The sequence below is a fragment of the Mesoplodon mirus genome (genome assembly GCF_964341445.2).
Source record: "Mesoplodon mirus genome assembly, chromosome: 1".
In the NCBI taxonomy this organism is placed as follows: domain Eukaryota; kingdom Metazoa; phylum Chordata; class Mammalia; order Artiodactyla; family Ziphiidae; genus Mesoplodon; species Mesoplodon mirus.
Window position 1 is genome coordinate 28,070,650 of NC_138976.1, and position 27,402 is coordinate 28,098,051.

At 39.9% G+C, this 27,402-nt stretch overlaps 1 protein-coding gene across 1 annotated transcript in view; it reads right to left on the bottom strand.

The window, feature by feature from the left end:
* Positions 1-27,402, bottom strand: part of GRIN3A (glutamate ionotropic receptor NMDA type subunit 3A) — a gene marked incomplete at its 3' end in the record, with an annotated part of 137,142 nt that overhangs the window by 12,054 nt on the left and 97,686 nt on the right. Inside the window, exons 4-6 of the mRNA XM_082618427.1 lie at positions 26,681-26,826; positions 22,515-22,630; positions 13,617-13,768 (exon numbers count right to left, since the gene is read on the bottom strand). Of these exons, the coding sequence (XP_082474553.1) occupies positions 13,617-13,768; positions 22,515-22,630; positions 26,681-26,826 (414 nt within the window). The remainder of the gene's footprint in view (positions 1-13,616; positions 13,769-22,514; positions 22,631-26,680; positions 26,827-27,402) is intronic.

The following is a 27,402-nucleotide window of genomic DNA, read 5'->3' on the forward strand; positions in this document are numbered from 1 at the left end:
AGCTGTTACTGTCCCAGCCTCGGTGTCCTCATCTGTAAAGTGGTGATAATAATCACTTGCTTTATATATTCTAAGAGTGAGATGAGGGATTGCATATAGAAATATTATGTAGAAGGAGAAGTATCATCCCAAGCGTTAACTAATTTAATGGTGAAACAGACATTACCAGGAAGATGGTACCACTTCTTTGAAATAAAACGGTGCACAATCAGAATTGCTTTACTCCTGCCTTGTAGAGGAGGTAATGTGATGCTGGATCTGAAATTTTAGTCAGTGTGAAGTCGAGTTCCCCATTGTTCCACATATTATAAACTTTGTAGTTCAGCATTATTATGGGACTCAATGCCATTGTTTCAGTTTTCTCCAGCCATTATTCTTAGTCATTTCCAATGAAAACACTATTTGTCACTCTTTCCATTTATCACTGTGGGGGGATTTGGATTGCTGGACATTCACTGCAGGAGCACATTAAAAGGACTGGCTGATTGTTTTGGAAGAAATCAGGATCCTGACACCACTTCCATTTCAGTAAGCCATTTTTTTTTTCCTCAAGAGTTTTCAGGAAAAGGACTGTGAGGGGTTACATAAATACAACTGACACTGGAAAATAAAATAGAAACAGAAGTAATGAGAATTGAGGCTCATATAAAGCTTCATCTTCCAAGTTATTCAGCAGAACAAGTTTCTGAGTAATTCACACAGTCACTCTGGGAGCTTTACAGTTGGAAGCCCTCACCTTTCTGTGATTTTGCTGGGCACCATCTTTAACATCTATTTGTATTGAGGTAGCCACTGTGTAGACTGTGGAACCACATCGCCGTGAGTTTAAAAGCATTCATGAGCATCAGAGTTCTCAGCTGCAACTCAGAAATACTATAATGGTGTCATATAATGTTATTATAGGTTTAAGTGGGAAAACATCTAAAAATTAAAAAAAAAAACAACACAACACAACTAAAAGAGCACACCAGCGCACATTAGGGGCTCAAGAAATTTTATACCTTGTCTCCTTACTTTTCCCTTTCCTACTCCTTTATTTGCTTTCTCCAAAGCAGAAATTTGACTCTGGCTCTATGTGTTTTATCTTTCTTGGATGTGACAAACCTTGTTTGAAGTTTAAATCCATTTAGCAAATATTTCAACAACATGGAGGGTATTATGCTAAGCAAAATAAGTCAGAGCGAGAAAGACAAATACAGTTTTCACTTATATATGGAATCTAAAAAATAAAACGAATGAATATTATAATACAGAAACCAACTCACAGATACAGAGAACAAACTAGTTGGCTCCCATTGAGGAGAGGGGTGGGGGGAGGGTCAAGGGAAGATAAGGGGATTTAGAGGTACTACTAGGTATAAAATGAGTAAGATTTAAGTATGTAATGTACAGCACAGGGAAAATATGGGCAATATTTTATAACATCTTTTTACGGAGTATGATCCATAAAAATAGTGAATCCCTATATTGTACACCTGAAACTAATATTGTAAGTCAACTCTACTTCAATAATAAAACAATCCATTTAACACATATATATTGAGCACCTACTATGTGCCAGGCCCTGTGCCAGGTAATGGAATTTTCTGTGGTGAATAAGACACAGTCCCTTGAGAAATCTACAGTTTAGTAAGAGGTATGGCTTTAAGGATGTATCACTATTTGCTCAGTCTTTTATGTTTATCATGTATATTCAAAAGGATCAAGAGTAATATGCTTGATTTTCTTTTGTAATTCTGGGATGGTGTTTAATATGAGCTTTGGAATATATGGTTTTTCAATCATAGTTTTGCTATTTAACAACTCTGTGATCTTGGGCAGAGTTACTTATCTGAGCCACTGTTTGCTCATGTGTAAAACAAGGATACAATTACTAACTTATAGCATCATTTTCAGAATTAAATGAGATAAAATGCATAGAGTATTAGACTCAGTGCCTAGCACATAGCAGGTACAAATATGGTAGATATTACAATTATTGCCTACTGGAGACTTGTCTAGAAAATTCTAATTCTAGTAGATTGTTTGTATATATACACATGCAAATATACTCAAGTACTCATTTGTTTTCTACACAAATATCTATTGAGCATCTGCAATATGAGAGGCATATGGTAGTGACCTAAGGCAGATACTTTCCCAGCTGTCTCTGTCCTCATGGAGTTTACCGTTTGTAGGGAAGATGCACATGAACCAAATTATCATGCCCATAAATGTACAGGGGCACCTGTGGTGAGTGTCACAGATGAGAAGTAACATAATAGGAATTTAATCATAATCTAGTCAGAAAGATTAACAGAACTTTAATTGGGGAAGTGATGGTTGAGCTGAAATCTCAGGGAGAAGTTAACTGGATGTTTAGGCAGGGATGTGTGTTCCAGGAAGAAGGACTTCCATGTACAGAGGCACTGGGGCAGTAAGAGCATATCAAGTAGGACAAACTTAAAGGCCAGTGTGGCCAGAACAGGGAGGTCAAGGGAGAGCATGGTATTAGATGAAGTGAAGAGATGATCTGACCATGCCTTAGACACTGAAGAAAGGGCAGCATTTATTCAATCATTCCTTTACAGGGCATCATTTATCCAATTATGTTTTGACATATAAAGCATTGAGGGCATTCAGAGATGGTCCCTACTCAGAAAGCGTACCTACTGCTGAGTGAACTGAGGCATTAGAGATTGTGATTAATTACAGCACAAGATGGAAAAAGAAAGATGTCATCAGAGAGGTAAGGGCAAAGAGCTATAAGAATTCAGAGAACTGAGAAATTGTTGGGAACTTCCTAGAATTCTTGCTGGGGACAAGTGGAGGAGGATTTTTCCCCCCAATACAAACAATACAAAGAAGTATTGTTTGATCCTGATGAAGACAAGGGTGACAAATACCATAATCATAGAAGTAGGAAAGGGAGTAGGCATAGATACCAGCAACTAGTTTAATGCGGCTGAAATACTTGAGCAAAATATGAGAAGGTTAGCTGGAAGGAAACAGATCAAGGGGAGTTTTGAATGTTTGGCTGAAGACACTTGGTTTCCATATGACAGGGAAAGCACAGATGAGTGACCAAATCAGAACTTTATTCTAAAAAGATAAATCTGGCATTGTTAAGGGTGAGCTGAACAGGGGGAGTGCCTGACAGTTGGGAGAGCGGCCAGCAAACAATGACAACTATGCATGTTTGTCTGGAATATGAGAGCCTGAGCTAGGATGAAAGAGGCACTAGAGGTGAAAGGTGAGGTGTATTCATTTGCTAGGGCTGCCATGACAAGTACCAGAAACTGGATGGTGCTTTCAACAGAAATTTATTGTCTCCCAGTTCTGGAAACTAGAAATTTGAAATCAGGATGTTGGCAGGGCCATGTTCCCTCTGAAACCTGTAGAGGAATCCTTCCTTGCTTATTCCTAGTTTCTGATAGTTTGCCAGCAATCTTTGGTATTCCTTGGCTTGAAGCTGCATAAATCCACCCTCTGCCTTTGTGGTCACATGGTGTTCCCCCTGTGTGTCTGTCTTTGCATGCTAGTTGTCTTCCTATAGGGACACCAGTCATGTTAGATTAGAGACTCTCTCTACTACAGTGTGACTGTTTAATCTCATCTTTGATGACCCTATTTTCAAACCAGGCCCTATTCTGAGGTACCAAGGGGTTAGCTCCTTAGAACTTAAACCTATCTTTTTGGGGGGTACAATTAGACTCATAACACTAGGCCAGTGTCTTACTGGACAGAAGGACAGAGGGAGGAAGCAAAGGTGAGACTCCAAATGTGACTGCACTGGCTTCCCTGGCTGACCAGCCCTGTGCTTGGATGTTGCAGGAAGCCACCTCTGCTGTGTGATGAAGGGCTCACACGGTGTGTGTAAGGGCTCCAGGGCTCCCTGCCCCGCACCCCCTGACGATACTGGCTTCTTATCCAACTCCCACAGCCACATGGGAGGAAGTGTCTTCAGAGGAAATGTCGGGGCAATTTCTCACATTCTTAGACTTGGTTAATACCATCTGTGAGATATAAAAAAGATGGTTTTCTGATATTTTGTGACACTTCACATTATAGCCACTAGGTGATGATCTTCACACATTTCCTTCCCCCTTTTTTTTTTTCAAGCTGGAATCTTCAGAGCCTGGAGAGTTAACTGTTTAGCACTGGGAATAATTAGGGAGGAGTCCTGTTTCATGTGATTCCCCCACAGATTTCAGTGTATGGAAATCTAACGTGGAAGGAAGACTGTCTCTCACAATAGTCCTAATCAGTCTGAGCACTGTTCACACCTTTTAGTTGCATAGTAAATAACATTTCGTAAATATTCACGAGTTCATTGAATTCAACCAGGGGAAAAACAAGGACTATTAACAGTATGCGATCATGGGTATAATGGATGCTCAAGCATCTCTGGTGTATAAAAGAGGAGACCCTTATTCCATGTTATCTGTTTAATTGCTCATTAGCATGGGTAAAGTGGGACACTTGCTGGAATTAGTTTTCACTGTATCAGAATTAAAACTTCTGTCATTTATAGTAACCAGAGAGCAACAGAGAAGCAGCCCTAGCTTTGTGATGATATGGGGTGACGAGAAAACAAGACTAGAGGATTGTAGGTCTCCAGCTTGTGCACCCAGCAACCGGACTTTGAAATACCATTGACCACATTTAAAGAAAGTAGTTACTGTTGTTTCTTTAAATATCTGTTTTAAGTTCAGGCTAATGGTTTGTATAAGCCACCTTCATGTTTTCCCACTCAACCTAGAAGCTGAGTTGGACAAAAGGAATAACATGATACTGTAAATGCTGGTTTATCCAGCACATTGCAAAACAGAAAATTCCAGAATCATGTATTTCACAAGTCCTCCCCCCAAAAGTCTTCAGTTCTAGAACATGTAAGTAATATAATATAAAAGAACATTTATGTTGGAATTATAAGGTGCTTCTGCTTTTTTGGAGATGGGTCCAGGAGTAATTTTTTGCATGTGTTTATTATTTATCAAATATTTTTTCTTCTATATGCATAGCTCTATACTCAGGGAAGGAGGGGGGAACATTTGCTAAGCTAGGTGTTCTCCATAAACCGTCTCATTAAATACATTATATTACTTACAAGCAGACTCTATTATTATTCCCAGTTTTGGGGTGAGGATGTGAAGTTTTAGAAGTTTCACGGCTTGCACAGACACAATGATGGAGCCAGGAGTCAAACCCTAGGATGTCCACTTCCAGAACTGAAATTCTTTCCATTATTCCAGACGGCCTTCAATACTAGAGAGGATGTCCCCTGCCCTCGTGGAGATAATGGTGGGCTCCAAGGCAGAACACAGGAAAAGTCAAAGACCTATAATTTATTCCTGGGTCTAGCTGTGGCTGCATAACAAGTGGGCCAGGGAAGGTGGCCACCTGTAATTTTAGAATCCCTGAGGAGGGCACCACTAAAAGGATGTGGAGTCTTGTGCATCCAGCGTGGTTTGGTGCGGTGTCTCTGGAGGGTGGGGCCAAATTGCATTGCTTTTAATTTCGTGCCTTGGTGTCTTGCTCACGCTCTGACCAGAGGGCTCTTCACTCTACAGGGGCTTCCCTCCTCCAGAAAGCCTTCTCTGATTCCTTCTTGCTCTTCTGTGAGTGAACCATGGGCTTGCCTGTGTCACTGTTCCACCTTGCATCTTCTTCTACTGCTGCCCCTGTGGGGTGTGGTCTAGGGCAGGGGTCCCCAACCCCTAGGCCACAGACTGGTACCGGTACCGGTCCACGGCCTGTTAGGAACCGGGGTGCACAGCAGGTGGTGAGCGGCAGGCGAGCCAGCGAAGCTTCTTCTGCTGCTCCCCATCACTTCCCACTGCTTACGTTATCGCCAGAACCATCCCCACCACCCAAGTCTGTGAAAAAACTGTCTTCCACGAAACCAGTCCCTGGTGACAAAAAGGTTGGGGACTGCTGATCCAGGGGGTTTCTTCACAAGTCTGTCTCTACCTGCCTGTGAGCTCTGTATTCATCTTTGCATCAGCTGCACCTGGCTTGGAGCTGGCACACAGGGATTCAAGACATGTTTGCTGAAAGATGAATGAATGAATGAGTGAATGAATGAATAAATGAATTTGTCCTGGTAGCAGAGTAAGGGAAGGTGAGGCCTTTCTGAGACTGGGCTCCCTTTCTTCATGCACAATTTCACTCCACATCATAAAAGGACATAGGTACAACTTTGTGTTTCTTCAGGTTTCCAGAAAGCGCTACCTGGATAGGTTCCATCTGACCTTATGCTTGGCTTAAATACTAAACTTAATTACTTAGGCTAGTCCAAGGGAAGCACTCAGCTGTCAAGGTGGTTCTTGACTTACACATGTTTTCAATTTAAAGCAATCTGCGGTCATTAACTCTCCCTGCCTCGCCATAACTTTCATCAGGTTGAAGAGCAGACAGAGACATTTTAAATTGAAAAAGGAAGGAGTAGGGATGAGAGAGGTGCAGGAGGCTGTTGAGATGTGACCTAGTTGTCAACAGCAAAAAAGGACTGCATTAAGACTCCCCCTCCCCCACTCCCATACCATTCCGTTTGGGTCTTTAAAAATAAACTGCAAAGAAAATTGACAGGCATTGAAGCTTCTTGATGGGACTGTGTGATCTCTTCAGATTTCAGTGTATAGTTGACTAACCCATTACTCCTCCCCACAAAAAATTAACAGAGGGAAGAATGGGTCTGCCGTGAGAAAGCTCCATTTTCTCAGTGAACAGATATTAATAGGTTTCACACTAGATGCACGTTTTGGTGGTCTGGGGCAGTGGTCGGGGATGGAGAGCCTACACTGGAGGCCAGTCAGTTCATTGTCTTCCTCTGTGTCCCAGGATCCAGATCTCCAGCTAGTTAGGTTGGGATCCCTCTAAACGCACCTGCTTGAGAACCACAGCATTCTCTTAAGCTGGACATGCTGCTCGACTCAATCTTAAGGGCCGGAAACAGGTATCAGAGAACTTAAGGTTTGCTGAAGGTGACTCAGTTGGTTCATGGCAGAGTCAGGACAAATATGGTAACTACCATTCATTCAGCACCTACCACATGTCAGACACTTTTATGTACATTATCTTTGTTCCTTACCCCAAGGCGAATCATCAAATATTCTTCTCTCCATTTTGCATAGGAGGAAACTCAGAGAGGTTAAGTAATTTGTGTTCATGATGTTTTGATGTACCTTTTACATGTGGATATTTTGACACCGTGGTTGTTTTTGCATTTGCACCTCTACCGTGGTCCTAAAGACAGACCATTTATACTTCAGCTTATAAAAATGACTTAATAATGAGCTTCACAAACATCTTCACTCCACCCCTGTTCCATGGCCTCATCCCTTACTGGATGAAGTTCAGGAATGGGGGCTGCCAAGGATGCGTAAGATTAAGAATGAATTAAAGGTCAGGTTGGGGTTGGGTGCCAGGAATGGGGTGAGGGTCAAGTTGAAGGTGAGGTCATGGGTAGAATGGGGCAGAGTTTCTTAATGTGCACTTTCCTTAGTAATAAAAAAACACTGAAAAGATTAGTGATTTATTTTTAGGCTATTTCAACATTTCCTTTTCCTTTTCCCTACCCTATGTAATCGAGGTCTCTGGATTCCTGAAATAGAGCTCTCTCCAGTGCAGTGTTCCACTTCTTGCTTAGTACGTATTTGTTTCCCTAAATACGCAGTGACAACACAAGGAGACCCATGGACTCAGAGGCAGAAAACCTTGTAAAAACCCAGGAAGATATGGATTCAACTGAGGCTCACAGAGATTCAGTAACTTTCCCGAGGACATAAAACTGCCTCCTCACAGTAATGATGGAGCAAGGGTGACTCCCAAGACCAAGGTCATTCCAGTGGCCTGGTTGTCCTTCTCCCTTCTTCCTGATCAGTGCAAGGCATGATCTCTCTCCCTGCAGGTTGGACCTCTGCAGTTACAGAAGCTGCACATTCATAGATGGTCAGGCTGCCAGCGCTTTCCTTCAGCTGGCCCCATCCCCACCTTCATTTGCCATGAGGGGCTGTTCTGGACATTCTTTTGCCCTTCCAGATCCACTTTCCACCTCTTCCCATCCTGCTTTGTGCCCTGGGGAGGTCCTATATGGACCACATTGACAGGCTTCCTTGGCTTAAGGCAGTGGTGGAATATTGGAGGGCCAGAGGAGACTAAGGTCAGGTATTTACTTCCTGGCTCTCAGCCAGGTCACTGTGGCATGGCTATGTCCCTAACCAAAGGCTGCAGCTCCTATTAGAATGCCCTCACCTGTGCCTCTCTGGGTTCTAGGAGTGGCTCTCTCCATTTTTCCCTTTGAGCTAAGGTGTGGTAATGGCTCCTTCACTTTACCTGCCCTGAGAGATTGCACTATTTCTGTTGGTTTACTTAAACCAAACCATATCTCTGCCAAGAGTTTCTTGAAAACTCTCCTTAGACTGTTTGAGTATGCTATCCATTCCCTGCCCAAACCGTTTCCTCTTCCTTCTTGACTATTCCAAGTTGGTTAAAAGGCACATTATTCAACCCAGTATTTAAAGGAGACTTTCAAAAAGAGGTATCATCATATATCTTAATAATTCCTTGAAGAATTTTGGGAGTTTCCTAAGCTGTGATCTGCTGCCTTCCTTTTCCTGGTTTGTAAATAACAGATTTCACAAAACTGTTGCCCTGGAACTCTTAAATTCAGTCAGTGACTCAAAAAAAAAAAAAATACATTTTTTTGCTGAGTCAGAGGGAAATGAAGGTAATTTAAAGCCTGCTATACGTGTTCCCCTGTGGAATCGATCCACGAGTCCACTGTGGGCAGAGGCACAGCTGTGCTAGGAGGATCGTGAAGAAACATCTGAGGTCAGTTTAAAATTCCTCTCTGAAAATTGCTGGAGTCTGGCCTGCAGAATTGGACCTGCAATTTCCTAGGTGACTCTGGGAGCAGATAAAGCCCTAAAATTTAAAAAAATGAGTTTATCCTCCAGAGAGATTGCAGCTAGACAGCTCTGGTGTTGCCAAGAGATGGGAGGTGAATAGATCAAGGTTCTGACAGGAGACCAAGTATTAATGTCCAACTGTGAGAAACAGGTGGAAAAAAAGCATCTTTCATGTCATGTTACTAGGTGACCATATATTATTCATTAGGCAAATGAGGATATTTTTTTCAGAGTGAAATTGTTTAATTACTTTGTGACAACATACATGGACTAGGACTGTACCTGGAAAATGGGAAGTCAGAGGAATGTCTTTCTCAAGAGCACCTGTTGGGAGAGGTACCCTCCAGAACATACCTGCTTCTGCTGTGCTGTGCTCTGCACCCCTCCCCCTGGGGAGAACGAAGGAGGAGGGATGAGTTCATTAAACTACCATTTTATTAACTCTTCACAAGAAGTTACTGAAGAGATGAAGAAGCTGAGACTGAGGTAGGTTAGTGATTTTTCCCAAGTCAAGTGGATGGTAGAGGCAGGCTTCAAATATGGCTTCTCTGATTTCAAATCCAGTCCTACTTTCTTCACACTAATAGCCCAGCAACGTATGACATTTGAGGCAAAAGGGATGGCAAGCAAAGTACTGACAAGCATGCTTCCTTCTTCTGACCTTTTCTGGGAGAAAGCTAAACCCCCCACCCAAACAGCAGGTAGAGACTCAGGAACTGAGTGATAGAAAATCCAGCAGGCACAGGGCCTTCACAGAGGAGACTAAGCTCAGCCAATGAGCTGAAGATGGGTTTCATTTGATTACATTGTACCTTTAGGTTCTGTGAGGGTGACATCCTGAAATTCTGTCTTAGGTTGTTCAAGACAAACATGCCAGTCAGTGCGCAAGGATACGCACTCGGTTTAAATGCACACAGGTGAGCAACATTGCAAAGCAGATTGTTACTGCACAGACCAGAATATGCAGTAGTGCAGGCCACCATCACTGAGAAGTGCTCCATACATGTTCTTAACATTCCCTGAAGCTGGGGGTGGCACCCCCATCTCTACACACACATGGATGTTATCATAATCTTTATTTGTGTCTCTGAAGTTCCAGTTAAGGGTACACCTCTCTTCCATTCTCCTCATTCCTACCTCTCGCCCCCTTCCAAATTCAGCTGACCTGGAAAATGGGCCCAGGGTTGTCTTAACAACCATAACTTGATCCTGATATCAGCCTCTTATCCAGTTGCTTCCAGCTCACTACCTCCAGAATTTCCCTAATGCCTCTCCCCTGAATTTGTCCCGTTAAAAACCATGGTTGAAAAAATATGTGGTGTGTTTTGCACATATCATCTGAACAGTTTATGGCTTTTGCTGATTATTTGTTTTTCAAAATCTGCCTTCTTTTTTGTCCACACTTAATTTGGTTTTGTTTGAAATTACTGATAAATCCATACAGCCCTGGAACAGTTGAAACCTCATCATCCTTAAGGATATAAGTTACTTTGTGGTTATCATATTTGGGTATAGGCTCAGTATTTTATAAGCATTAATTATCTGCCTTAATTTTCACCACAATCCTATAAAGTAGACATTATCACCCCAATTTGCAGAAACTGAGGCTCAGAATGGACAAGTAACATGTCTTGTATCACACAGGTGGTGACGTTCAAACCTAGAACTGTTTCCAAAGCCCATGCTTTCAACCATTATGCTATACTGTAAATATATTAAATATTCTTATCTTAGGATGACGTAAAGGAAAGACTGTAATCGCTGTATCAAAGGTGGGAGGGCTCTTGCATATGATTAAATCCAAATACCTCATTGTAATGATGACTAGAGGTGGGTAGGATGGGAGAGAGTGTAGAAGAGGTGGTTGGTTGCCTATTTAGCATTCATTCTCCTGTCTCCTCCATCCTAAGGGAGCCCTGCTTTCGTTTCATTTCATTTAGAGAACCCCATTCTCTATGGGGCCATGTATTTCAAGGGAAGCTGCCCCTGGAGCAGCTAATAAGTCCTGGAGGATGAGTCATGACTGGCTAATCTATCATGGTGATCTCATTCCCCTCACCACTGATTGGCTTTAGACATGGACAGATGATGTAATTTTGGCCAATGAATATGAGGAAATCTACTGGAGAATTTCTGGGAAGGTTTCCTTACTTCTAAATAAAGCTGCAGAAAGATACCTGAAGATATCTGTGAACCCCAGGAAGTTCTCCTGATGGAAGGAGAGGAAGTATTAATATTTCTATTATTTACTATGCCAGGTTTTTTACTCGGTCTCTCCATAAATGATCTCTTATTCTCAGAACAATATGACAAGGCAGGTTTTGTCATATCCATTCATGGATGAAGAAATTCAGACTTAAGAGCAGTTAAGTCACTCAGTTGTTAATTGGTAGAGCCAGGATGCAAGTCCAGAAATGTATGGCTTCAAATTTATCATGCTTTGTGTTAGATATTTTCACATTAGAATCAGTAGATTTATGTTAGTGCTTGTTAGTCTCCAAAAGTATGTTCCCCTGTATGTGCCCAGGTGGAGTTAGGTTCTGAGCCTGAAGAGCCCTGCACCCTCAGAGGCTTGCCCTGGGAGTCAGTCCATCCAGCTGATGTCTTGGTCTGATGGTCCTCTGAAATGGCACAGCCTCGAGGTATGCTTGTGATCAGGGAGGTGCCAGTCATTCTATATTGCTGGCTTTGGGGGCATGATGGGGAGGCTCCCTTTGTCTTGTCTAATGTCTTGCTGTCAACTTTGAATTACTTGGAGATTTTGGCTTGAGTTAACCATGGTCACAACAAATGGTAGGACACACGAAATGATTGTTGCTTTCTTTGCACAGCTTAAGCAATTGGTTTGTTTATTTTCTTGGCTGAATTAATTCAGCTGACCAGTGTAAGCCCAATTTTATTTCTTTTAGGAAAAGCCATGCAAATATCTCCAAAGAATATAAAAATGCTTGCCTTACAGGGTTGTAGTGAGAACCAATGAGTTAATGTCCCTAATACAGTTTTTGTCATGTGATAAGAAACAGAGCATGCTAGTTCCCTAATTCCTTATTTTCCTCTTTGCTTCCTTTAAATCTTTTCTCAGTGACGATCTTCTAAATAAGATATAATATGAGATTATAAAGGGAGATATGATTCAGATTGCATCAGGGACTATGGGCAGGCTCTGAAGAAGGGAGATTTCAGCTGGGAGTTTATAATGAGAAGGCATTAGCTAGGTAAATGTTGGGGGGTGGGGAGAGGAGGAGTATCTGGGAAGGAGGATGCAACAGCATGTGCCAAGACCTCAAGGCAGGAAAGCCACTGGTGTATCTCCATCTGGAATGACCATTGTGGTGGGGTGTAATGAGCCAGGAGGAAAGTTGCATGAGATGAGGCTGAAGAAATAGGCAAGGTCAAGTCCCGCAGGGCATTGCAGGCCATGTTCAGCATTTCAGATTGTTCCCTAATTAACATGGGAAGCCATCACAGGCTTCTAAGTAGGAGAGTGATCTACCATGTGGAAAACAAATTGGAGAACGGCAGGCATGAAAACAGAGAGACCAGTTAGGAGACTTTTGCAGTGGTCCAGGTGAGGGATGATGGCTTGGACTAGAGTGTTGACAGTGGAGATGACAATAAATGGGCATATTTGAGACATATTTTATAGAGGAAAAGATATGGCTTGTTGATGGATGCAGAAGGTGAGATGTGGGAGGCATTAAGGATCCCTGCCAGTTTCTGGAATGAGATACTCGATGGACAGAGGTGCCATTATCCAAGATGTGACACACAGGGAGAAAAGCAGATATAGGAGAGAAGAGCAGGGTTCAGTTCTGACAAGTTAAATGTCAGATGCCTGTAAGATATTCAAGTGGAAATGTCAAATAGGAAGGTAGATGTATGGTTCTGGAGCCCAGAAGAAGAGTTGGTGTTGAAATACAAATGTGAAAGTCGTTGGCGAAGAGAGGCTATTTGGAGTCATTGTTGGCTTTAGATTTTTTTTTCAAATGTCAGGCAGACCTCATACTGCTTTATTTGGCTTCTCTTTTAAATACTGAAGCCTATGGCTCTTGTTACACCTTTTAGTCTCCTATCTTAATCATCCAATTTCTGGCTCACTTTGCAGGTTTCCTTCTAATTACATCATAAAGGCAGAGCATTGCAATAAAAAGATGTAGATTCTGACTATTTGTGTGCCTTGGGCAAATCACTTAGGATCTCTGGATATTAGTTTTCCATCACTAAAAGAAGGGAATTGGTTGTTTTCAGTTTAAAAAATCTAGGATTATCTAAGAATTACCAGTTATAAGTTCATATCTATTTCTCTAAGCAGGATTCATCACTGGACCACTGGGAAGTTAGCTCTTGAGAATATTTTGAAGTCCACATTGTGACCAGCAATTAACAGTTAAACCAAACACTGTTAATGTCAATCTCAGATACTATTGCTGTAACGCAGAACAGCATTTCTTCTGCACTTGTGGATATAACATATAGGCAAAAAATAGAAATTCAGACATTTACTCATCAAAATAGCATCACAGTTAAATCCAAGACAAACTTGTCTTACGGAAAATTCCTATTGAATAGGCATCCTTCAAGTGAAATTAGGAGTAATCTAAATACCATGGTGAGTCTTAGGAGATGTAATAGCCTGGATTATTGGCCACATATGACACCATTTCCTCATATTTTTCAAGGTAAAGCTGTACAAAGCATCAACATTATCAGCAGTTTTTCCCTTACCTCAGTGACAGCGAAACTTCTCTTGCCACAAGGAACCACCTTGTACCACTTGTCATGTAGCACATCCATAAACCCATGTGACTTGTATTGACTGATTAGCTCGGACATATTGGAGGTCAAAGGAGAGTTGGGAGGGAGGCCAATGCCGTATCCTAGGAGAAAATATAATCTCAGGTGAGTGTTTCACCTGAGAGGTTCCTGAGATGTTGCCACCACGCTTGCATGATATTGCTGTCAGGCCTGGTGACAAGGGCATAGTGAGCTTTCACCATCTTTCCTTCAAAGGACTCAAAAATGTCCAAGGTATATGGGGAAGGGGAAGAGTAAGCTGGGACAAAGTGAGAGGGTGGTATGGACATATATACACTACCAAACGTAAAATAGATAGCTAGTGGGAAGCAGCCGCATAGCACAGGGAGATCAGCTCGGTGCTTTGTGACCGCCTAGAGGGGTGGGATAGGGAGGGTGGGAGGGAGACGCAAGAGGGAGGAGATATGGGGATATATGTATACGTATAGCTGATTCACTTTGTTATAAAGCAGAAACTAACACACCATTGTAAAGCAATTATACTCCAATAAAGATGTTAAAAAAATGTCCAAGCTATGATTACCTTGGATCTGCTACCCCTCTGAGTAAAAGAGATGAGTCTGGAAAGGAGAGGAATGAGCTGTGTACTGTGTACTGGGGCACATTGTATTCCAAGGCTTTCTGCCCTTCCCTTCAAGATATTCTTTAGAAGCCATCTTCGAGGTCTTTACCAGGGCTAGGATTCTCTATCTACTTCTCCCAGAACACCTCCCCTGGACCTTAAATACACAAAATTAGATGAATTACAATCCCTGGTTTATGAAATACTCTTATCATTGGTCATGCATGACCCTCTTTTACTTTTATTTTTTAATAATAGAATGAGACCATGTGAATGTACAATATAGCATAAGTACTAAAACATCAACAAAAACTTGTCAAAAAAAAGGGAGTCTGATAAAACCAAGTGTTGGTACAAATGTAGATCAATAAGATCACTTATTTGTTGCTTGTGGGAATGCAAATTGATGTACCCACTTTGGAAAACCATTTGCTATTACTTTGTATAGTTGAAGATTTATAAGCTCTAAAACAAGCAACTTTAAGTACATTCCTAAAGAACTCCTCCATAACCACACCAGGAGCTATGTACAAGAATGTTCTTAGAGGCGTTGTTCATAATAGCAAAAATTGGAAACAACCCAAATGTTGACAAGAGAATGGGTAAATAAATCGTGGAATGTTTACACAATGGAATATTGTATAGTGTGAAACATATGAACTAGAATGACATGGAATAATATGGATGACTCTTAGCAACACTGAATGAAAAAGATCAATCCCAGAAGATTATAGCCTGAATCCATTGTGTAAATGTAAAAACATTCAAAACAAAACACTATTTTTAAGAATTCATATGTATGTGATAAAAGTATATTCAGAAAAAAATCAAGGAATTGATAAACCAAATATCTGTGACAGTGGTTATTCAAGGCAAGAGAGGAAGGGAGAAGGATGAAGGAGGAGCGTAAAGAAGATGTAATTGTCAGAGTTTTATTAATTAGCTTGGACTCTGTATCCTCACTTAGTATGGGGCTTTACTTGCTTTCCAAACTGTTAATCTCTTTGAAGAGCCATGTGAAAGAGCTAATTACCTACATTTTGTCTGTAGCTATTGGATAGCATAGTCGAAAAAAGATGTATTGCCCTCAAGATGACTGAGGAAGACAAACTGAAACTATAGCTAGCTCCTTTTTTCACATATAAAGACCAAAAAGCTGTCAAGAATCCAAAGATACTTCATAGAAACAAATACTTGCTATAATGATTCCATCTTACAATTTATTTCCAAGGACATTAGTTTTTGTTCTTTTTTTAAATTACAGATACACAAATCCTTTTTCAAAAAATACAGGGCTTGAGATTTGTGTATAACTAATAAAAGAGAGGAAATAAGTAATACAGAAAAAAATTTATGTGTTTTAAAGAGCTATATATGTTTTCCCCCCTGGTAATTTTGTTTGTTCCTTAACAATGGCGAGTCAAGGAAATGATGACAATGTCAAGAGCATTATTAGAATTTTCCATTCAGAGAGCTATTCTGAGTGCCTATTTTGTGCCTAGTAGTTTTGGTTTGAAAGGCAAAACTGACAATAAAAGACTTTACACAGGCAGTCTGTTCTTCTGCTGATTCTACCATGAAATAACATTTATTTAAAGTAATGGGTAACTATAAGGAAGTAACCAATTTTCTTTAGAAACTTTTATTATAATGAATGCTATTGACAAATTCAGTTGCACAGATTTTCATTCAGTACCTATTTATATGTCAGGCACAATATTAGTCATCTGTATGATAATTTTCACTGACTAATTCACACATTTATTCATTCACTCATTCATCCATTCAACAAATATTTATGAGTGAATAGGCACTGTGTTAAGTGGTTGGGATTTAGCAGTGAGCAAGGTAAATATGGTCCGTGCTGTCATGGAGTGTACAATCTCTTAGGGAGACAGATATTAAACAATGCACTGCATAATGATTATTTCATTACAACTGAGACATCCCAGCTTGTACCAGCTTGAGGGAGAAGAACTGGGACTTATACAAATAGTAGAAGATCTTGGAACTATCTGGTGGGTATGGGATTATGGTCAGGATCATTAGGCCAGGTTTGCTGAATATTTTATATTTTTTCCCCTGGAGGCAATAATTTTCAACAACAACAATTTCTAATACTTATAGAGTGCTTACTATACACCAAGTACTGCTCTATAATAAACTTTTTACATGTCTTACCCCACTTTGTAGATCATGCACTAGTCTAAGATTGCATACTGGAGTGTGGCATACAGGTCAGTTAAATCACTCTGGGATTCTAATAATGAGAACTAGAACATACTGAGCCCTGCTGTGTGCCAGATACCATTCCACATGTGTCTAACCCCTATGTGAACCCATGCAGAATAGAAACTTAAAGATTGAATAAATATACAGCCCAAGTTCACACAGCTCATAGATGGCAAAGCTAGCATTTGAAATTAGGTTTGTTTGAGTCTAAAACCAATGCTCCCTCCACTGTATCCATTATAGCATGTGACCAAGGCAAAGGAATACTTGACCTATTCCTCCCCTTCAAACAGGCCCTATCACTACAATCATATTGATACAATCTCCCTAAACCAGGCAATGCAGTAAAAAACTACAATCATCTAAACTGGTGGTTTGAATTCAGCAGACACAAATATATATTATTCACGGGCAAATTTTGTCATAAACTTTTCAATAAGTTGTGTAAATATAGTGTAAGTACAGCCCCAATTGGTATATGATTGTACATAAATGAGGAAATTAACTAGCAAGGACCCTCCCTGACTATATTGTTTCTCCTAAAAATCCCCTTAAAGCCAGTAATTCCAGCACAGGTTACTGTAATCATGGCAGAATTGTTTTCATTTTTCATTTGATAAGCATTTATTGCATTCATCTATTCATTAATTCCACAAATAGGGGTTGAATGCTATTCTGTCCCAGACACTCTGCCAAGTGCTATGGAATTTACCAAGTTAAATTAGACACCAAGTCTATCCATATGAAGCTCATGGTGGCACGGGGGAGATGAGGCATACGTAAATAACTACACAGCATGGTAGGATGTTATAGGACTTTTCTTGAGAAAAAAAGAGAGGTGAGTCATAAATTCAATAAACATAAAATATAATGACAAAGATGCAACGAAGAGGATGAAGAAAACTGTTGTTAGGAGGAGAGAGATTGCTACCAGATGAAAGGATGAGAGAAGGCATCTTGGAGTGATTCTTGATAGTGGTATTTTGGATAGATGAGACCAAAATGCATGATAAGAAAGTTTAGAAATTGGAAATTAATATTTACGATAAATTTACATATTCTAAGAATAGAATTTTGGCACTACAACAAATGTATAAAAATTGCCTTAGGAAAAAGCTATGTTGAAGTTGCAGAGACATTTATAAAAAATTGATACATAGGAGATAATAAATATTAAATCACTCCATTCCATCATGTCAAGGTTAATTTGTAATTGACCACTAAAAATAGATTCCTGTTCTTTAAAATTTTCTATGTTAATGCATATATTAAATATTGATATTTTAATAATTATTGGCATAAATTATTATTATCTAGTTAAAACAAACTATGCATATGGAACAAGGGGAGAAACAGAAAAACAAAGTTATGTGGCAATTAGAAGAGGTATGTGTTAAAAGACATAAAAATCAGTTTTATTCAGAGACAAAATAGTAAAACCATTTTTGTCCTCTTTATCAGCTGCTTTTCAAATTTGATTGTTTTCATTGGTCAAAGAATTCTTATTTTTAAATTGCTGACTCAACTTAGCAGCCTGAGTTGCTTTCATTATCATTAGAAACGTGGCTTTGCAATAAAGATGAGGTTAACTATTTTGTGGTTGATAGATGAAGCAAAATGGAATCCTTCAACCCTAGAGATGAAGGCTTCAGGCACCCTTGAAATTGGATACAGCTTAATAGCCCAAGAGAACAATTTTCAGAATAGAATTCTGATCTTTTCCCCATGGATAAATCAGCTTTACTCAGCTAAGAGTGGTGGAAATATATTTTGGCTAGCAAATGTATAGTTAGAAATTCATAGACTTCAAAAATCTTCCTGAAATGTGGTTGGAAAATAGATATTTTGAAAATAAGATCTTAGATAGGGTTAAAAAGACTTCAGGAAGAAAAATTGATTTCGTTTTATGGTCTGGCCTTGGAATACCATATTTAGCTACTGCAGGGCAATGATTGAGAACATATTGGAATAGTCCTAACCTTAAAGGAGACTTTAAAAATGGGTTTCCCTTACCCCCAGCACATCATAGTGGAGAGAGAAGTATGTGTGAGAAGCTGAGATATATTAACGCTATCTATCCTAGGATAATTTATAATGAATTGGTCTCAATCTATTAATTCAATATAATGAATAATAATAATAATTTATCGGGCACTTACTGTGTGTTTGTACGTGCTTAACATATATTATTTTACTTACTCTTCACGACAACTCTGTCATAGATGTCCTATTTACAAACCCATTATGCAGATGAGGAAGCAAAAGAACAGATTAAGTGACTTGCCCAATGTAGCACAGTTAGTAACAGAAACTCTATTCTAACCCAAGTACTCAGACTCCAGAGCTAGTGCTCCAAGCACTGTATTAAATAATTAGTGGAAAGCAAGTAACAGAACAAACTCAAAAACGCGCAGTCTTCAGCAGAAAGGTCACAAATCAGTACTGTGCAGTTCCATTACTCTTCTCATTTGACCTTTACTGTCAGCTAACTCCAGTGCATAAATTTGGGACATGTATTCATTTATCTCAACACTTTCTTTTTTTCCAGAGCATACAATATGTCTTTTTGTCCCTGGTGTATGATTTTTAATATGACCAGAGACTTTCCACATGCTCTTGAATTCTTAATAGTTTTGGTTTGCTGCACTGAAGACTTACGAAAAGGTTTCAAACTCAATGTGGACTATTATCTTTCATTTGTCCCACTTGACCTTTAAGCCTTAAATAAATGCAGGATGGTGAAGTTGGGAGGGGTTTTCAGTAGTCACACCGAGTTGGTATAATGTCGTTACTACAGAGAGAGAATGTACATTCAGCATGAAGGAATCAATTGACTGTTTTCTTTCCTCAGTTCCCAAAGTCATTTAAGCACTTTGGAAAGTGTATGCAGACCTTCAGGGTGCTTTTGATTACCTACAATAATAAGTGAATTAGGTACTTATTTCAAATACAACCTAATGAGTTATATAATACGTAATACATCATTTATGACATAACTGTTATATGCTTTGCATTATACTAGGTCCTATGACAGGATACAGATAGACATATGAAACATTCCTGTAAGCTAAATGGGTAAAAATTATTCATAAATTGCTTTTATGATATATTTATGCCTATGAAGTCTAATTAATTAATAATAAAGTCCAGATTTTCATAAGTTCACAAATCCTAAATGTTGCTAAAGGAAAGCATATAATAGTTTAAAAATTTTTCATGAAGAGAGAAATATTCCATAAAAATCGATGAGATTAACATTTTTGTTAAAAGCATCAATCAAGACTTACTAGTATCTCTATCAAGTTGTTTTTAACTTATGTGTCCTCCCTTTGTATTTTACAAAGTTCTGCTTTTAGGTTGTGAACTTGTTCACAGAGGCAGTATTGAATTAAAATTTCTGATTTGAACCTCACCCAGAATAAACCTGCAATGGTTTTTTTAGAATAAGCCAATAATGATGAGACTGTTCTCTGTATTCAAATCTGTAGTCTCTCTGCTCTCTTGCAGAGAGAGCACTTCCTTGCGCCATTTTGTATTTATCCCCTTTGAAAACAACGTGGTATCTGGAGATGATGGGAACTGCAAGACACCAAGTCTCAGGAGCACAGATGGAAATGTAAACAGGAAACCAGTGGGGAGTTCATTGTGTGGCATCTGGCACTGGGGTCTAGCAGAGGCCAACAAGCCATCTCACCACTGCCTTTTGACAAGATAGTGTTGGCCCCTAAGACAAAGGTGGAAACTAGAGTCCTTCATTCTTTTGCCCACTACAAATAATTCATTGTTAACAGCTGCTAATGGCAAAAGGGACCTCAATTACCCAGTGCATCTAGGACAGGAAAAAAAAAGTAACATCTGTTCCATATCCCTAGATGCCACGAAAAATGGGAATTTTCCCGTTGTTACATCAAAATGAGGTTATATAATGAATGTTCTTTGGTTTTCTAGTTTTTCTTTGGCTTTTCTTTTCTTTTTGTGCCCTGCTACATCAGAATGTCATCTTTTTTTTTAAAACATCTTTATTGGAGTATAATTGCTTTACAATGGTGTGTTAGTTTCTGCTTTATAACAAAGTGAATCAGTTATACATATACATATGTCCCCATATCTCTTCCCTCTTGTGTCTCCCTCCCCACCACCCTCCCTATCCCATCCCTCTAGGTGGTCACAAAGCACTGAGCTGATCTCCCTGTGCTATGTGGCTGCTTCCCACTAGCTATCTATTTTACATTTGGTAGTGTGTATATGTCCATGCCACTCTCTCACTTTGTCAAAGCTTACCCTTCCCCCTCCTCATATCCTCAAGTCCATTCTCTAGTAGGTCTGTGTCTTTATTCCCATCTTACCCCTAGGTTCTTCATGACTTTTTTTTTTTTTTTTTTTTTTTTAGATTCCATATATATGTGTTAGCATACGGTATTTGTTTTTCTCTTTCTGACTTACTTCACTCTGTATGACAGACTCTAGGTCCATCCACTTCACTACAAATAACTCAATTTCGTTTCTTTTTATGGCTGAGTAATATTCCATTGTAGATATGTGCCACATCTTCTCTATCCATTCATCTGTTGATAGACACTTAGGTTGCTTCCATGTCCTGGCTATTGTAAATAGAGCTGCAGTGAACATTGTGGTACATGACTCTTTTTGAATTATGGTTTTCTCAGGGTATATGCCCAGTAGTGGGATTGCTGGGTCATATGGTAATGTTTTTTTAAACATCTTTATTGGAGTATAATTGCTTTACAATGGTGTATTAGTTTCTGCTTTATAACATAGTGAATCAGCTATACATATACATATATCTCCATATCTCCTCTCTCTTGTGTCAGACTGTCATCTTAATAGAAGATCCCTACCATTAAATCTCTCTCTTCCTGAGTTCTATTCCTGGTTCAGGTGGAGGTAGCATTGCCTGGAGAGGGGATTGATTTCTCTTAGGAGAAGGCTCGAAGAAACCGCATCAGCTTTTACATTCTCATTCATCACAAAAACGAAGACTGAAGTAAAAAATTTGCTGATGTGTTTAGGGGAGACAGGGACCAACTGTGGGTGGGGAATTGGAATCTGAATAGTCTCGATATACTAATTTACATACAGGAAAGTATAGTTTTCTGGAAATAGGACTTGGGCACCCCCGTGGGATTGTTTCAAGTCAAAGTGCTTTCTGACAAGTGAGTATGACTTGTTTTGGGAACCAGCATGTACTGTCAGAGGAGGGAAGCTGGGAACTGGGAGATGTGAAATTTGCTGGTTCAAACTACCAGCTCCGTATATCAGCTGTTGTCCAGAATGCAAGGAGCTACTGACAAAGCAATCTTTCTTTGGTCCCGAAGTTTGATTGATTGGTTGACCAAATTGAAAGCAAAAATTTGCTGCCAGTGGGAAGAAAGACAAACTCATGGTCCCAAACAAGGTTTTGTTTAGGACTCTTAGAGGTTACTAAACCACAAAAGTTGATTTTTTTCTACTTATTTTTCAACTAGTGGAAACATTTATTTAAGGACCATGAGATTTGGATTCTAATTCCAGTATTATCATCTAATTGTGTGATTATGAGAAAGTGATAAAATGTCTTTGGGTTTTCTTGTGGATAAAACTGAGTAGACTGGATTAAATCAACACTGGGGCCCTTCCAGTTGTAATGCAATCATTCTAGTTTTAGCATCAGATTCATTACAGGATTTGGACATTAGAAAATACAGATTAAGTTAAAACTGGACTCCCTATTTATTACACTGTCACCATTCCCAGATATCTAAAGCAACATTGTTGGGATAACAATGGCGTTTTGGTTGTTGTTTTTCTAACAATTGGATAACAATATGTTTGTGGAGTAGGTAGAAAATAAATACCTAACTTCAGCAACTTAATAGCTGAGTGCTTAAGAGCTGAAAATGAAAGCAAGGGAAGATGAATAGCTCTTTGCCTCTGACATTGGCATTTGTGACTTGCTAGGTTGGCAAACTGAGCACATTCCGAGTAAAAGTGAATCAAGAACGACTGATTAATACCTTCCATGGCAAATGGCTTCCCCACAGTTAGAAGTTTGCAGTCAGCATCTACTGACACTTCATAATCCAGAAGGGCTTTGTCCATGATGAAGGCATCTAGTTTCTCTGGATCATTCCTATGTTTAAGACGAAGAGAAGAAAAGTGAAAAATGATTCATTAATAGACAGGAAGCACTAAGGCTGACAGCTGGCTTTTGTTTAGGGAATGGACAACAAGGGCAGTACAAGCTGGGCAGCTGCTGGCTCTGCCTTGCTGACATCTCACTGACCTGCAGAGAATAGACCAGGGGAAACAGACACTCTTATAAGAGAGCATGACATCTTTCCAGTGGTTTCATCTACCAGTTTCTTTCATTCTAAATCCAGCAACAAAACCAGAGCGACTATGAATTGAATGGGAAGGTAAATAGTCAAGGTTCATTTCTCTTACAATCACTGAATGACTTCTTTGTGTAAGCATTGTATTTATTGTTTTCCATACATTTTACCCCTTATAATAACCTTGAAGGGGGTGGTAGTATCCCATTTTAACAGATGGAAAAATTCAGGCTCAAAGAGTCAAAGTAACTTAATCCAGTCTACATAGCCAGTAAATGTTGGAGCTGGGGGTCTCATTAATCAGTGTGTGAAAATTCTTAATTCTTTCTGTCATGATCACTATCATATTCTTCAGAGATCAGGCATTATTTCATATTTGGGAGTACATATTAAGGAAGGGCAAATAAGAGATCCAGCACTCTTGGTGAAAAGGGAGTTCAGGTCTCTTTAAAGTCCATAGGCTGGTGTTCAATAAATGGAATGGGAAGCATATGTAATAGATCTTTGTAATCTGATTTATTAATATATCTCCAGAGATTCATGTTTCATTCCCATCCCAGGAGGCAGTTCAGGCAAAAATCATTTAAAGGCAGTTGTTTCTGGACTATATCAGTGAGTCGGCTGTGGGCTGGGCTCAAGGTGCCAGCAGACATCCTTGTGCATCCTCCATGTGTTCTCCCCAGTCTTTGGACATAGACACAGAGATGGTCCCAAGGAAGGCAGTCAGCACTGGCTGAGCTCCACTCACAAAGGTGGCAAGGGAGGATGAGTTTCAAAGGGAAATGTTTAAGGTGTATGCAATGACTCTGTTTTCAGCTACCTCAAACTTTTTTTTGAAAGATACAGGACATATATCCATTTAATAAAGGCTTTCTGACCCTCAGTGCTGTCCAAACAGCTTGGCAAAGAGAACAGCTCTTCTCTATTCCATCTGGGTCCAGTCATTCCTCTCTTAGAGCCAAAAATGAGGCTGTTGGAATTCAATACATAGGAGTAGCTTCTAAACTCAGAGGAGAACATGGCTAGGGCCCATCAAAAATCTAAAAGAGAAAGACACCCTTAGACATCTCTAAGATTCATCATTGAGCAGCAAGTACCTTTTTGATGGCTTTGTCTGAGCCACACATGGACACACATTAAGTAGGTCAACATCCCTTCTTGGTGCCAATGACCATTGCTTCCTTTCTCTACTCTTTTAGGAGGTAAAATAGGCACTTCAAAATAAATCCCTTTTCCAGGGTTATTGAATTTAAGTTACAGTGAGGCCTATGTTTAACTTTAGCCAAAATGAAAAACATATCCTAGGTCCAGAGCTGTAGGAAGCTTCTAAAAGGGCTGGGGATAAGAATTGTCTCCTGGAAGCTGAAGATGAGGAACCTTAATGGAATCCTGGCAGTAAGATAAAAATCAAGCTGAAAGATGCTTCTCCAGTCAAATCTTGACGCTCACAGTACCAGAATGTACCTTGTGAGCTACACAGGAACAAGTTACCATTTACCAATACTCTGCAAATATTTGTGGCAGCAATAACAATACAAAAAATTAGGGCTCAGTTTTTCTAACCAGTATTTCCAGAGGTCCATCTCAGTGGTATCCCTAAATAACTCCTCATGATTTTGAATTGCAAAGTGAAGTTATCTATGGCAGGTTTCTATTGCATAGCAAGGCAAGAAGCAATTAGCTCACAGACTCCCATGGGGCCCTGAGTCAGTGGTGAGGAAGTGGCAGTGTTTGATCCAGGTATAAGGACCTTACAGACTGGTTGAATCATCCTAATAGTTGGCATGGCCATGGCCTACAGTTGTTTCTCCCATTATAAAATCATGCTGTCTTTTTGAGCATTCATTTAATAACACATATACCACAAAAACCAGTCAGATATAAACATACTAAAAGTAATTAATACTTTACTGGGGATTAATTTATTGGAATACTGTCACCTCAGAAAGCAGGGCCCTAAGTGAGTAGGATGAAGCCCAGGGGAATTCTGATGGGAGAGGGGAGGGACAGGTTTAACACAGGAACCTGTCTTTATGGGCGACTCCAAGGGTTGTGCTTGCAGGTCAGTGCACTGGGATGTCAGGGGGTAACTTGAAGACTGGTTGTTTGGAGTGGTGGCTAAGAGCATAGGTTTTATCTGGGCCAAAAGTAGAGAGAGAAGCCCAGAGAGAAGAAGGCAGAGGGCATTGATGGTAAGCTCTGTTCCAATTTCACCTCAATCTATGAGTCACCTGGGGAGCTTTTTAAAATGCAGATTCTGGGACAGGGCCTGAGAGTTTGCATTTCTCACATGCACCCAAATGCTATCTGGTACACGGATGCTGCTGAAACATGGACTGTTTTTTGAACACCAAGGACCTACTTTCCGGTTTTGGTTTCCAGACTAGCCTGCAGCAGTGGTTGGATTCTAGAGACCTGGTTCTAGTTCTGACACTGCCACTTGCTAGCTGTATTTCCATGGACAAGTTGCTTCTTTTGGAACTCAGCTCCTTCATCTGTGCCTGTTTTCCTACCTAACAATTTCTTCTCCCCAGGCTAGAGGAGGGCCAACTCTGAGCACTTGGGCCTTCTAGATGAAGCCTCCAGAATAAATGAATACCCTGAGTGGAATGGAACTGGAGACTGCAGCAGTGGCTTATCTCACCCTTTCACACTGCCATAAGGGCCCAGTTTGTCAGCCATTACTATCTAGTGGGGAGCCATCGCTGTCTCCCTGACATCTTATTCTTTTTCTCAGCCATGCATTTCCCTAAAGGAGAGGATAAAGAGGAGGAACTGGGAGGCAAAGGAACACTAAACTCTGTGTCAGAGAGGGACTCTAATGTTTTAATGTTCTTGCAAAATTGAAAGTGCCATTTCATAGTGCTTCAACACTATATATAACTCTGCAAATCTGAGAACACAAGGCTTCCTTTCTAGACTCTAGCTTAGTCCATAAAATTGTTTTAGGGGCTGATTACTAGAACTTGAGAAACACAGAGCCCCTATGTCCCATAAAGTTATTTATTTCCCTTTCTTAAAAAAGATTTGAGGTGCCAAGTCTTGTTGTCCTTTGGGGAGATTATTGTGTTTGACAATAGAGAAACCAGTTTCCTGGTGCTGCACAATTCTAGGGACTGGAGTTTGAATGTATGTCATTGTCCTGAGACCATCAGGCAGGAGGGAGAGGACTGCTTGCCTGCATGCTGTGGTGCTTATCAGGAGCCATTCATCCCCTTCTCCCAGGCAGACTAGATGAGCAGACCCATAACTGCACCAACCTCTTCTGCATTCAGCTTCACTGAATTACAGGCTCTGATAATCTGCCATGGTAATGTGATTGCTCTTGATTGCTTCTCATAAATGCCGATGAGAAGGATGCAGGCATGGGAATCATTGCCTTTTATCTTATTTTCTTTCTACAGGAAAGCTCTAAGATAAAGTCCACTTCCTTGTGATAAGAGGAGACAGTCCACATGCTTAGAGATTCACTGTGAAGGAAAGGGTTGCTTTGGGGCACTTTATCCTCTGGCCACATTCCCTGAGTGTTTGATCATTTCAGCACCATTGTTTTCCCAAGTGATGTCGAACCAACATTTACTTCCCCCACCATCTGCTACACTAATGACTGCACTGGCACTTTGATCAAAGCTACGGCCAACTTGGGACTGTGCAGGAACTAGTAAACTAGGTCACATAATTAAATGCACACATTCCACATGGCCTCCTGGATCTCACATGGTGTGAGATATTACTGAACACACAATGGATATATTTAGCTATCATTTTAAAAAACCGACAAACACTACATCAATAGCAAGACTTCTTTTTCATTGAGGACTTTTTGGATGCAAGAGGTTGACACTCACTTCAGATACTCCACTCCATTGGGTGTGGCTGGTACATTGTATCTTCTCATATACTCATGCATCTCTGGGAAGCTTTGCCTCACATAATCTTCAGCACTGCTTTCCCGGACAGTTCCAAAGCGGAAACCTTGAGAGGGATGATGTAGCTATGAGGCAGAAAAAGAAGTGTCTTTAATATAAATTATTCTTAGAGTTGTTTTCAAAATGTTCTTTTCCATCATTCTTTGGAATCTAATGATGACTTAGGATTTTTCAAATGCACACAGTCATAAACAAATTTCCATGTGCCATGTGTACATGCTCTTTCATACAAGCTTTCACATCAGTAACTGTTGTATCTTCACATAAATAATTGTTCTGTCTTAAGAAGCAAACAGATGAAAACAACAAACACAAAGTACAAAACAGCTTTCTCCTTTATATTGAGAACCTGCCAGAATTCTTTTGAAACTATAAAACGGTGTGTAGAATCAAACTTGGTATTAAAAATTGCTTGTCAGACAAAGCATAAAGTTAAGATAATAAAAGATTGTGCCTTTCCTTGGTTAGAACTACACAAAGGCTAAGTTAAAACCTTGCATCCTGAGATTGAAATATACATGACCCCAAAGAGTGAATACATCTCTTTTATGTTTATTGGTCTTTATGCTGCAGTATATTTTAAGTTTGTTGAGTTTGTTTTTGGTGTAATTACAAAATGATCTCTTTCCTTTAAATAACTG